General features: G+C 40.2%; 1 protein-coding gene across 1 annotated transcript; it reads right to left on the reverse strand.

Annotated features, from left to right (window-relative positions):
• Positions 1–983: 983 nt before the first annotated feature.
• On the reverse strand, positions 984–7,024 carry fscn2a (fascin actin-bundling protein 2a, retinal). The gene is made up of 5 exons (XM_034711885.1): positions 6,202–7,024; positions 3,578–3,734; positions 3,365–3,486; positions 3,089–3,256; positions 984–2,962 (listed from the first exon to the last, which is right to left on the reverse strand). Exons 1-5 carry the CDS (start codon positions 7,022–7,024, stop codon positions 2,757–2,759), a joined length of 1,476 nt encoding a protein of 491 aa, XP_034567776.1. The 3' UTR covers positions 984–2,756.
• Between the last annotated feature and the right edge of the window lie 5,802 nt (positions 7,025–12,826).

Raw genomic sequence — 12,826 nt, forward strand, 5'->3', positions numbered from 1 at the left:
ATATTTGTATATACACACCCCTAATGAAAAACAACAGGTCTTTAAATTTGAGTTTGGAAAGAGTGTGAAATTTGGAAATGGAAAAGTGCTTCATGGACATCACTACTGGTTCTCGAGTAAGCGTGATGGCGTGATGGCTTTGATCAAATTAGTTTAGCTGATCCTTCTTTTCCATGTCAACCATGCATGTAAACTTGTTCAGATTTCCAGCGTTTCTGCTTTGGTACAGATTGAATGCTCGTAATGACTTTCATGGATATGCACTTGTGTTTGGAACAAAAGAAGCCTAGACAAGAAAAAAAATGCAATTTGATCTCAGCAGATTTGCTTAGTCCAGAAGCTTTGGCAGCTCAAACCAAAACATCAGGTGTTTTTGCATTACTTGCAGCTGGTCACACAACAACAAAACTGACAGTGAAAGATGTTTATTAGAGCGCCTGAGCAGAACAACAATGGAGGATTATGTTGTTTTTTTCTCAATAGGCATGATTGTTTGGAAAATAGGAGCATTTTTGATTTAAGATGCAGGTGCTCTGGAAAGCTGCATCTTCTATGTATGTTACTCTCACTTACATTGTCACCTCTGCAACCAAAATAGATAGGTTTGTTTTGTTTGGACACTCAAATCAGTCTTCAAGATCTGATTTGAAAAACAAAACAAGAGCTGCAGTCTAAACTCAGTCGTCATGTCCTAGTTAACTACGCTGTAACAACCAATGGAAGCATACACTTTTGCTGATTTCACTTGAAATCCAAAATGTATTCTTTCTCTTACTGTTTGGAGTGTAATGATTCTTGCCCAATAGTAACAACAGGCCAAAGTTCTTCTAGCTAACACTGCAATCACTTGCCAACCCTTCATCCATCTGAACTTTTAAACTAACAACTTTGTCGTAGTCTGCATGCTACTTGTACAGTTCTAGTACCAAAGAAAACACAGTCATCGTCAAGTTTTTATTTGTCATTGACATTTCAAAGGTTTGCCAGAAAACATAGATAGTATAACAATTTAAATCTATTTATAAAATACATTCTATGATATGACTGGAGGCGGTCTACAGAGCTGGTACAGGATGCATACGTGACCGAGCTGTTCATGCCTTTCTAAAGTGTTTCTCCACTATTGCATATGTCACAAAATCATTGGGTTTCACATTACACTTGAGCTATTGGAATTCTTCACAAGAAATAAATGACAAAAGCCTACAGGATAAATTGTATATGGGTTCAGCTTGTGCCCTTATTGATTTATAAAACATTGAATCATAATACAAAAAAATGTCCCCCCTTCAAAGGGCTGCACTTACTAGAGGTATACCAGAGGCTACTGAGCACATTTGACAAAAGCAGTGATGTTAGGTTACCAGAGTAACTCTAATTCTGCATGGATCCTTATACGATATGACTGTTGTTATCACCTAACACGTTTTCTTACTTCACTTTTAAGTGATCTTTGCAATTTAAAAAAAGAAATCTGTTTTCTTAATCAGTCATATTTTCTAATCTTACCACCCAACTCTGAACATGAGAACAGGGCATTAAGGGATGCAGAGCGCAGTATGGTTTAAGGCCCCTAGGCAGAAGACCAGATAAGCACTTTCTTAACATGTTTATACCTGGTACATTAGAGAATGATGAATAGTGTGTCACATTCTTTAATGTCCTTCCCCTCTGGTTTCATTGCTCGTCCCTGTAATGGGTTTATTACATTTCTACTGATATTCTTTGTTCCTTTACATGTCTGATCTGTGATTCTAAATGTGTACACATTAAACATTTCTATATGTGCAGTGATGTTGGATGAAGCCCTCTTTGGATATAAATTGCTCAGCGTTGCAGATCTGTTCAGGTCTGCTTCATTTGCTTCTTAATGTGCTTTCATGGAAGCTGTAAATGGTTCATCAAGATAAATGAAACACCATTGGCACTAGCCATTAGCTGTCTTTGAAGACATCGGTGCATTACCTTTTTAATTGGTGTCACATTTATGACAGTTCTCATAGAACACGTCTTAATATTAAAACCATCCAAAACTGTAAACAAACATTTCTTTACTGTCTAAGGTTGCAGAAGGAAGATCAAGATGAAGTCAGCTGAACTAAAAGTAAGTTGATTTTTTTTCTTAAGAGAAAGGATGCAGATCCCCTGACCTTTTAATTCTGATGTTTGGTATGAAGGGTTTTGTAAAAGTATGTGAATGCTGTTTTGAAAGAAAATTTGCAAAGGCTACTTCAGCTTTGGGGATACTTTGTCTTTTTGCTCAGTTGGATTTTGTAGTAACAGAACGACTTAAAATTCCTCTTGTTAGCGTCCATTGCCAAGCTTTTTGAATAGGCTACACAGAAAATGTGTCCAAGGCAGCAACACTTAAATTTCTCTCTTTTCAGGGACTGATCAATATGGCCGCCCTCAAAGCTATTTCAACCTAACTGTATTTGTTTTGCACAACATATAGATCCACTGTTATATTCCTTATCATGTGAAGTATGACAAATTCACACAATATATGTTGTTTGCTGTTGGCATTGTCATTGGGAAGACAAAACATTCAACACTTACAATCCTGCCACATCCTCCCAAAGTGTTCAGCTCTTCCCAATTGAAAATAAAACAAACCTTGTTTTTGGGCACCGGTTAGCTAGTATAAAAACAGGCAGGAAAATGTAACTGGGTCAGTCCGCTTCATTTGAGTAAATAGAAGCAGGTCCTGCACTCCGTCTTGTGGCTTTCTCTTTGAGGACCCTGATTGAAAGGGATCAGTACTCCCAAAGAGAAGATGCATCAACAGTTGTTGCATCCCCCATAAGCGTACCTCCCTTATCTCCACGAAGGTACTTGCCATTCGAGCCCTTGATGGCGACGCATCCATGTTCCAGGAACTCAAGGAAAAAGTCCTCAGTTTTTTCTCCATCTGAGCACACTAGGCCACTGCTAGAGACGTACCAGAACAATCCATTTACACCTGCAAGAAGACAACAGTGGGTTATGTTGTGGCCATTTTTTCAAATGACACCAAATAAATCAGCTCACAGGATATATTGATTGCTTGGCAGAAATCTGGTTGTGATGTGAATATGAAAACACTGACTTTTTACGTGATAGGCGCCGTCATTGAAGATCAATGAGAAAATGTCATAGACTGAACGATTTGCGTCCAGAGCATTGGAGCTCTTGTGGTGACACACAAAGCCATTCTCCCCACGAAGTATCAGTATGGGACGATTGATGAGCTTCATCAGGAATAACTCTCCCTCACCTGCGATGAAGGACAAATACTGTTTATAAGTTGAGAAGGGGAAATATATCAATGATGGTGCCCTCAAACAAACACTGCATTTCAAGTGGGTTGCCTGAAAGCACATACCAACTGTATCGCTGACCGCTGAGAGCTGCCCATTCTTCTTTGTGCAAACATACTTTCCATTACTTGCTTTGAGGGCCACCCTTTTTCCTCGCCACTCAATGTCAAACATTGTGTTTACCTCTCTGGGAAAACAGAAATGTAAAGGCTTCAGGTAAGAATTATGTGCCAACATGGAAGAAAGTTCCTCTTTTAACAGCTACAAAATCTACTTACACTTCTGTGGCAGTGGACTGGATCTCTCCGTGAGACACCAGAGTCCAGTAGGATCCGCCATTTGTCCTGAACATAGGCTTTTTGCTGTCCTTATCAATCTCCATCTGGAAGGTCTCCATATCTGTCTCCACATCCTGATTGGCTGAAATACTCACTCCTGGATACAAGAGAAGAAAAGGCAGCATTGTTTATTGTGTCTCTCTAGGGTAGACATTGTGGTTTACAATATTGCCTCCCCTTGAATGTCATTTCCTCTCTCAGGCACTGTCGAGGGAACGTGGGAGAATAATACTATTCCAACATTTAATTATGTTGTACTTATTCTATTGTTGCATCACATAATACAGAGGGCTACATACTGTCTCATGCAGGGCTTCACAAAGAAACACATTAAATCTTCTATTCATTTCAACAGTGTATTTGCTGAATTGTTCTGGCTGTTTGATCCGGTTCAACCAAACCTGTGTTTTCATGAAATGCTTTACAGCAACTAACACGTGTGCAGGTTTTTTAAGCAGCCTCAAATCAAATGTATTTGGAGTTTGTTTAAATTTTAAGTTATTCATTTTATAGCTCATTACTCAAAAATATAGATTCAACTGAAAAGTCTCAGCCCTACCATTACAACATGTCATTAATGGAGTCTATTGTACATTTCGAGCTAATAGAGGTTGAGTGTTTTGGCACCCAAAAATACATTTGGGGCTGTGGATCACTTTAACAATTAACCAGCTTTGTTTCCGTCTGCCAGCTTTGGATTTCCCCATGCCGCGCATTGAGAATCTTTGCTCTCATGCTCTCATTTTACATGCTCAACTCAAAATGTTTTTGCATACATGAAACAGTGCAAGTGAAGGTAAACCAACACAGAATTGTTTTTAGTTTTCACTTTAGTTTAGCCTAGCTGTTAGTTTTTAAATCGGCACCCTCTTCTCTGAACCTGATTGCCTTACTTCCAGCCTATCCAAAGTCACATACTTAATCCACATGCATTCTGTCTTTGGGGTTTGTGTCAGGTGGCGGAGAATACACAGACACAGCTGAACTGTGTCTGCTGTTGTTCAAATTAGATGCCACGAAAATATCCTCCAACCTTTCTCTTAAGCCTGTTACAACCCTAATCCCCACCAGCCACCACTCCACCCTTCCCGTTCATTCGCTTGCTGTAATTCCCTGAGTCGTGAAATGCAAATCTGCACTGCAGGGCCCACTAAGCAGCTTTCAATACCTTGTTCCTTGAAAAATGTGGAACTGCCACAAGGAAGACTACAACTGTTGAAAATTGAATTCCTGATATATACTGTATTTTGACATTGAACAGCCGAGTTGTTTAAAAGTGTCAATTCTATTTTCAGTTGAGTATTAGCGTAACGATGATTGCAATCTTGAGGAAGTCAGAGAACCTGATTTCTCAGGTATACTATAGTACTGAATGTGCAATGCAAAGCTACTTTCAGTTACTCTAACAAATATGTCCTCCAAAACAATGAATAGTTTGTTCCTAAATATAGACTTAAAGCTCAATGAGAAGGCAAAATAATCTCATTTGCCCCCTGTCTTTTTGCATTGTTTGCCTCAATAGCTGTGCAGAAAAGAGAAGATCCCATTATACAAAAAGATCCCTTGTAACTGATCTGTCTGGTAAGGCCTGGCTGTAGCTCTTTGCTGCCAAACTACTGCCACATTGGTAGACGTCATTGCAAAAAACTAGATGACGGTGATCAGAGAGTACTACGATGGTAATCAGCACCCAAGGGGCAGAGGTCTGCACAGGAGTCAATTTTGCCTCTGCTTAATCTTCAATGGACACACAGTGGAAATGACAAAGCCCATTACCACAATGACCTCATGGTATGTTTGTCCACCATTAGGGAACCTGTGTAGTCAGAAAATGCAGGGTATTCTCTTATTAGCAGGGACATTTTACCCACTTCTATGAACTTACTAAACTTATTTTAACTTTAAGATTATATGTAATATAAGTTATATGGGCTACATAACTTAGAAATGATACATATGCTAATGCTAGAACTTGAGCTCAGCTAAATCCAAGAGCTTGGAATTAGACCACACGAAAATGCCGGGAATTATCATATATAACTTCATTTAAAAGGACCACAGAACTAAATCAATACGCTTTAAGAGGACTCTACAACAAACAACACATAAGAAAGGCTTGTCATGAATACTAAGAGTGAGAGTCTTCATATTCCTACATTGTTACATTCTTATTTCGTCCTTCCTTAAGTGTGAATTTCATCAGGGAGCCTCTGATGAATTCAGTCAGGTCCACTTAGCTCTCATGTTCATTTTATTGTTTTCATGCTGATTTGTTTCCATGGCTACACTTGTGCCTTGAGTTCTTTTGGATTGATTCAACTTTCTTGAACTTTCAAGCATGTCTTTAAAACAAATCAAATACCTACATTCAAAGGCTATGATTTCTGTAGATGGAAGTCATTTTTATATATAAAATTTTCTTATACTATACAACATTGTGGTCGTCAAAACCTTCAATTAAAAAAATGTGCATCCATGCAAGTTTAGCTTGTTATCATTAAACAAGTAAGAGATGTGATTACATAAATGTTTTTTTCTTAAGACTGCATTCAAGACTTAATTACCTTGCTTCACAGAGACAAATCTTTTGTTGGCAGCTTGAAAAACCACTTGAGGATGACTCTCCTCCAGATCAAACAGCTCGTCTTTTCCAGGCTTGGAGCATCGGCCGGATCGCAGTGTTCCAGTGGGACCCAGGGGGCTCAGATATTTCCCATCACAGTCCTTAAAGGCCAGCTTACCGGACTTCAGCTCAAGTGTGAAGCTGGTTGTATTGGTGTTCTCCTTCACCAGTTTTCCATCATTTCTGAGGAAACGACTATCACAGGTCTTCAGGCTGTACTTGCCATCAAGGTATACCAAGGTAACCAGGGAGTCGACTCCCCAGGGAATGTTGCTATCCACTGAGATCTCTCCATCTGAAGAAGACAGATGGGCATAGCGCTTACGTGCCACACTGAGCAGGCTGGCCTGTGGGTGCAAGGCCAAATGGACAGCCCATAACTCCTGCTCCCCAATTACCTGAGCAAAGCAAGACAGGTAGTCAGCTGAGCCTCCAAAGTAACGCTGATAAGGCTCTGATTGCAATGCCCAGCGACCATCAGACTGGGGTACAATAAGGAAACGGCAGTCAGGGTCAGGCTTCTCCGCTCCACATGTCATCTTTCCATCTTTGTCGGAGGCCAGATACCGTCCAAGGTGGCTTCTGAGGAACACGACCTGGCCATCCTGCTCGTCCTGCTCTAAGGTCCAGATCTGTTTCTTCTTCATGCTGATGCCTGAGGCGTTAACTTTGAAGCCAAAAGCCTCAGCTGTTAAGTATCGGTTCCCATAGTTGATGAGACCAAACTGCAGCTTCAGGGCCTTGTTAATTCCGTTTGTAGGCATGCTTCAACAGGCCACTCTCAAATATTACAAACAAGGGAAAGGGTAATGAGGGAATGCAAATACAAAATGCTTGATTTCTCCCCTTGTCCGTTTTTCAGCCTGTAAAGTAGCTCCACTTATCTCCTCTGATAGATTGTTTTCTGTTCCTTCCTTTTCCTGTCACTTTCTCTCCTTCACCAGAGGGCTTGCACAGGCACTTGCTCTCTCTGTTCCTTAATGAGTAAGGATTAAAATCAGCAGGACACAGCACCTCATCCAACAAGCTGCTGACGTCACATACCAGTGCACCAACCGCAAACCTCCCCTCCTCCCCTACCTTCTCCAGTACACACTCAGGGCAGATTCTGTCAATATCGTCTCCATATCTTCTCCTTACCCTCATCTCCTCCTTTTCCTAAACCCTTGTCTTTCCTCTCTGTAACTCACACCGGCACACTCATTTGTCAACTTGACAGCCTATTGGTTGTTACTCCTTTATTTGCATCCATATTCTTGTAGACACGCCATCCAGTCCAAGGATTATCCTAGCTTTGATCTGCTGGCGAGCCACAGCCTAATTGGAAAAAGTCCAGACATTAAAGGTGCTTTTAGTTGCTCCCCGCTGCTTCTCCTTCTCTTTTGAGTCACTTTTCAAAGAGACTCTGTCTAAGATTGTGATTTCATGGTCAGCTCAAGTAAACATAAGCACACTTTGTGTAGCATTCCCTCGTCCTAAAAATGTATTCTGCTCGTTAAAAAGCTGATATAAAGATTAAAATAGTTTTCACAAAGAACCTTTTCCAAATGGATTTGTCCAGAAGAATAGACTTAACACTCCAAAGCAGTACAAAGGTTTCTTTCTCAAAGTTTTTACCTCAGTTTGTCACGTACAGGTTCAGAGGAGCTGTATAGCAACAATATGAGTGCTTCAAGTCTTCAGAGATAATCAGCTGCATGTCTTTGTTGAGCTTAGCCAAGACAAGTTTGAATAACAAACATTTGCGTGCACCAGCATCGCCCATTTGCCTTTGTTTGACTATCACGTGGCTTGATCCTTACCTTTTTCTAACCTACCTGTGCCATCTTTGTTATTCTGTCAGTCAACTGAAAATAGAGGACGCAACTCCCATGACCTTTGTTACAGTGCACACCAAGATCAACCTTTGTAAGAGCATTATCTTCCATTAAGGTTCCTTAAGGTTCCTTGGGAAGTTTAGGGTAATACCAAGGAAAACACAATGTTAATACCTAAAGCTCAAAACTGTGATTGATACTATAGGACGGAGCAAAATCCTTGAGGTATTGTTTCTACTTGATAATCTTTAAAGGCAATTGCTTTAATTAATTAGCTTTGACAGTTAAGCGTGATTAGCGTAGTGATTCCAGACCACCACAGGGGGTCAACGTTCCAATGTTAATCTTAGGACAAAGGCTGGTAACAGCCCGGATCTAAAAAGAGGCCACTTGTGGAGCACGACATTAATAGGAAGTAGATGTGTGGAGTAAAGAAAGGGAAAGTATCCTTTTTATCTATTTCTATTATAATTGTTCAATTCACTGTTTTACTTTAGGGCTTAGATATCCAAGAAGAGCTTTGAGTATTCTTCTTCTGATTGAAAGTCAATTAAGGTTCTGCTTTCATCAAATACCAGAATAGTGTGTTGTCATTTGGGGACACAAATAAAGCCAGGATTCTGGGGGCCATCCACCTAGATATTTGAGCATGCACACAATGTCCTGTGTTCTTGTCAACATTTATGCAGTGTAATTTTGTATGTACACAAAAGGAGACTCAGAGACAGAATATGGAAGATTTTTGTAGTTTTATCAGCTGTGTAGGAGTATTAGTGCTTGTGGTGGTTGCAGAGGGAGTTCAATGGCTGACAGTGCAGGCTGGTGAGTGGAAAAGCTGGCTTGCAAGGAAGAACTGGACACTGGTAATCTATAAGAGACAATTGTAAATAAAGGAGCATAAGAAAGAAACTCTAGAGGCTATACTGAGCAGCCAAGAGAGTGACTCCCTCTGAAACAGGCGGAACAATCCGGCAATGATTGGATGAAGAGCCAGGGATCTTATACTGCATTGTGATGAGATTATCGGTCACTGGCTTGGAGATGAATCAGCAGCCAGGTGAGGGGAAACCCCGCCCACACAGATACTCAGAGGAAGAACAAGGAAACAGCTGTGATACCACTTTGTAATTAAGCAAGACTTAAACTGACTTAATGACTTTAGCACTGTTAATGTCATCTAAAAACAAAAATCCCAAATCAGGTTTTGGAGATAAAGAAAGAGAGAGAGAGAGAGAGAGAGAGAGAGAGAGAGAGAGAGAGAGAGAGAGAGAGAGAGAGAGATAACATTTGCTTGTTTAACCTCAAGTAAACTAACCCTGCCTTCTGTAGAAGTCCTGGATACATTTTGCTGAAAGGAATTATTTCTAAACAAATAAATACAGTTAGGTAACTATTATTGAATCACTGTTTGTTGTCGGACTGAACACAGCAATTACATTTCAGAGTTGTAAACAGAACTCACATGTCTCAAAATTAGCCTAAACCATTTGGACTAAACAACCTTCTTCAATCTGAGATTTCATCACCATCATGCATTTCTTCCAACTATTCATTTCTCCCTAAGAAAACACCTGGAAAACACTTCTAAGCTGCACCATAGGGATCCTGACTGTAATATTTTCACTCTTATCCGTCAGCTTCTCTCTTTCACTTGGAGTAATGGGTATTTGTAATAAGTAAAAAGGTATTTTATCTCTAGATAATCAATATGTATTGTACGGTGGGCCTGAAGGGCAAAACACAACATTACAGAAAATACAAACACTTCACAAAACGGAACAAAGGGAAGGACAACACTTCTTGTTGCTGATTGGAAAGAACCCAACAGCTCGACATAATTTCCTGTTTCTATTACTACTACTCAGCTGAGTCCCTGTATGAATTTTAAACTGAGTTGGAAGGACTGGAAGAGGAGATGGAAATAATAAAGGAATATTTAGACAAAGGATACGCATGTAATATAGCCTAGTACTCCAGCATCAGGTCTCTTTTGCTTTGGAAGCAACATTTTTCCCTTTTTTCACATTTTGATTACATATAATTTGACTACTCTTTGGAAAGTACTCTGATTGCATGTAATCTGAATGCTTTTAGGAACAGTAACAGGATGGTATTCTTTCTGATTAGTTTGGGGAATGAACTCTGATCATTACAGGCATGTCAATTGTTTGGTGGTTAGCACAGACAATCTTCAACAAAATAATTCTTGGTTCACATCCCGGACTAAGGCTTTACATGTGAGGACATTTGAAGTAAGTGCTTTTGAAGTATCCCAATGTAACCGGCTGATTAGCGCTCATGCCCCACAGCTGGGTGGGAACCAATCACCTGCGGTTACCTGGTTGTTTGCGGGGATAAAATTGAGTGACGGAGCTCCCTTCAGTCTCTGCAGAGCTCCGGGTTTAGAGCAGGTACGAGTCGCTTGTGTTAAGTGTTTTCAATGTCCGTACATGTGAGTAACTTTCACTTTTATTTCAGGACTGTGTTCCTTTCGGGTTGGCGGATCGTTGTGTGCCGGCAACGCATATAGTATGCGGTACGAGCGTGAGGTAGTGACATGATAGGGTCGCGGACGGCCGAGGTAAACCTCAACTGGGTTTTGTTTATCTTAATGTGCCGTGTGTTGTTGTATGTAAGTGGTTAACGTTCATGTATTTTGTTGCAGATTGCCACTTTTGCCTTGTCTCTTTTTGCTTGTCTTTTTGTCTTGAGTTACAGACTCTGCTCAGTAACAGTGTGATTTAAAGACTCTGCTCCGTAACAGAGTGATTTAAAGACTCTGCTCAGTAACAGTGTGATTTTAAATACTCTACTCAGTAACCGTGTTAAAGTATCCCCGTCCAGGCTGTGTAAGCAGCCGTGGCTGTAGCTACAGTTTGTGTCAGGCTTTTTCATGTCCTTTGCATAGTCTCATTTATTAACTAGATGTGTGTTTTATTGTAGTGAGTGTGCCGTGTTTATAGGCCTGATGAAGATAACCTGGCTGCAGTTAGCGGTGTCCCAACACTGATTTCTGGTATCTGTTCATGGTTGTAGTAGTAGTAGTTGTGTTAAACTATTTTGTCTACCAATTAAAATAAAGATTGTGTATATTTTTCTAAACCATGCCTTTGTATTCGTTTGTGGACTAACCTGTGTATTGTTAAAGGGGAAACCCTCTGTTAAAGGGGCGGTAACTAAAAATAAGTATATTGTTAAAACTCTTTGGCTGAAAGTCCCAAGGTGGCATTGTTGGTATTTTATCTTCTAAATCCAGAAATCCCTTTCCAGCCCTAGCTTGGTTACACCAATAAAATGTTTCAATGAAAACCCCTAAATCTCAGCTAGATAAGCACTGCCAGGCAGACCGTGGTACAGTGTGCTTTCGGTGATATAGTTAAGGGTTCTAACCCTGGACGGAGACCTATTTGATGGTAAACATGAAATGTTTTCATCACAAAGGAGATGAGCTGAGCTTTTGAAGTACCATTAAGATATAAATGACCCAGATAGATAAGCAGATGCAATGTGTAGAGAGATACGGCCTTTTAATCCAAGGGTCCTGGGTTTGAATCCTGGCGGGGACTGTGCATGGGAGATTGAAATTAAACACTTTCCTCACAGTGTGCTTTTGAAGAACAGTATCCAAATAGTCGAATGAAAAGACTTCCAGAAGAGAGCTCATCGAAGAAGCCCCGTGGTGTTGAGGATAGGCAACATGTCATGTTTTGTCAAATTTTTTTGTGCTTTGTGAAATGTTTTTTTTTATTTATTTTTTTATTGTGTTCTCTGTAATGTTTTGTTTTCTGAAATGTTGTGTTTTGCCCTTCAGGGCCACCGTAGTGTCCATTCCCACAATGTGATTCTACCTGTCGCAGGTCCTCTATCACACAAAGGCAAATAGGGGGCACAGAGTGTCACAAGTACCCCCCGGTAAGCCAACAAGTCAGGGCACTGAATATAAATATAATTTTATGTAGGACATGCACTCCCACTGAGAAGCAATCACAGCAAGAGAGAGGGAGAGAGATCATTTAAATATAAAGCCTGATGTTCATTTGTATAAGTATCTGGTGTATAATGGAAGAGTGTTAACCACATGGAAGTCTGGAGTGTCTGTTAAAAGTGACAGCGCGGCTACTATCTGTCATTAACAAATTCTCCACAGGTTGAAAGTTCACATTAAAGGCACACTTGATTTTTATAATTACTGACACATTTATTGGCAGTAACAAAATCAGTTGGAAATAGGAAATTGGTAAGGACATGTCTCTACCACCACTATTAATTTTACACCCTTGTGTCATTACCGTTATCTGTGACTGCTGGCCTTCAACTCCGTCTTCAATTTTGGTAATGGAAAGCTATAAAAACGTTGAACTTGCTGATGACGGAGGTCTTACTGGTGCAGGTCTGGTTATGCTCCAAACATTTTAGTGCCTATAATGTGTTGTACCAATCTTGCTGTTAAGTTTTACTCCCACATTTACAAAATGCAAACAGTTATTTCCCTTAGGATAGGAAACTAAAATGCTTCTATCAAGGGCGGCATGCTTTGGGGAAGGGGAACTGACTACCAAGCCCCAATAAAGGAATGGGCCTCGCTGGGCCTGAAATGAAAATGCATTTTTGGTTTGCATATAATATTAAAGTTATATCTGTCACAAGTAAAGTAAGATCAGCTGAATACATGAACAGAGTTCTTAACTCTGAAAAATTGTGGGGTCTCTCTTAGAGGTCCCTCTCGTCTGTACTATGTGTACAAAATTG

This window comes from Notolabrus celidotus, chromosome 20, assembly GCF_009762535.1.
Source record: "Notolabrus celidotus isolate fNotCel1 chromosome 20, fNotCel1.pri, whole genome shotgun sequence".
Taxonomy (NCBI): Eukaryota; Metazoa; Chordata; class Actinopteri; order Labriformes; family Labridae; genus Notolabrus; species Notolabrus celidotus.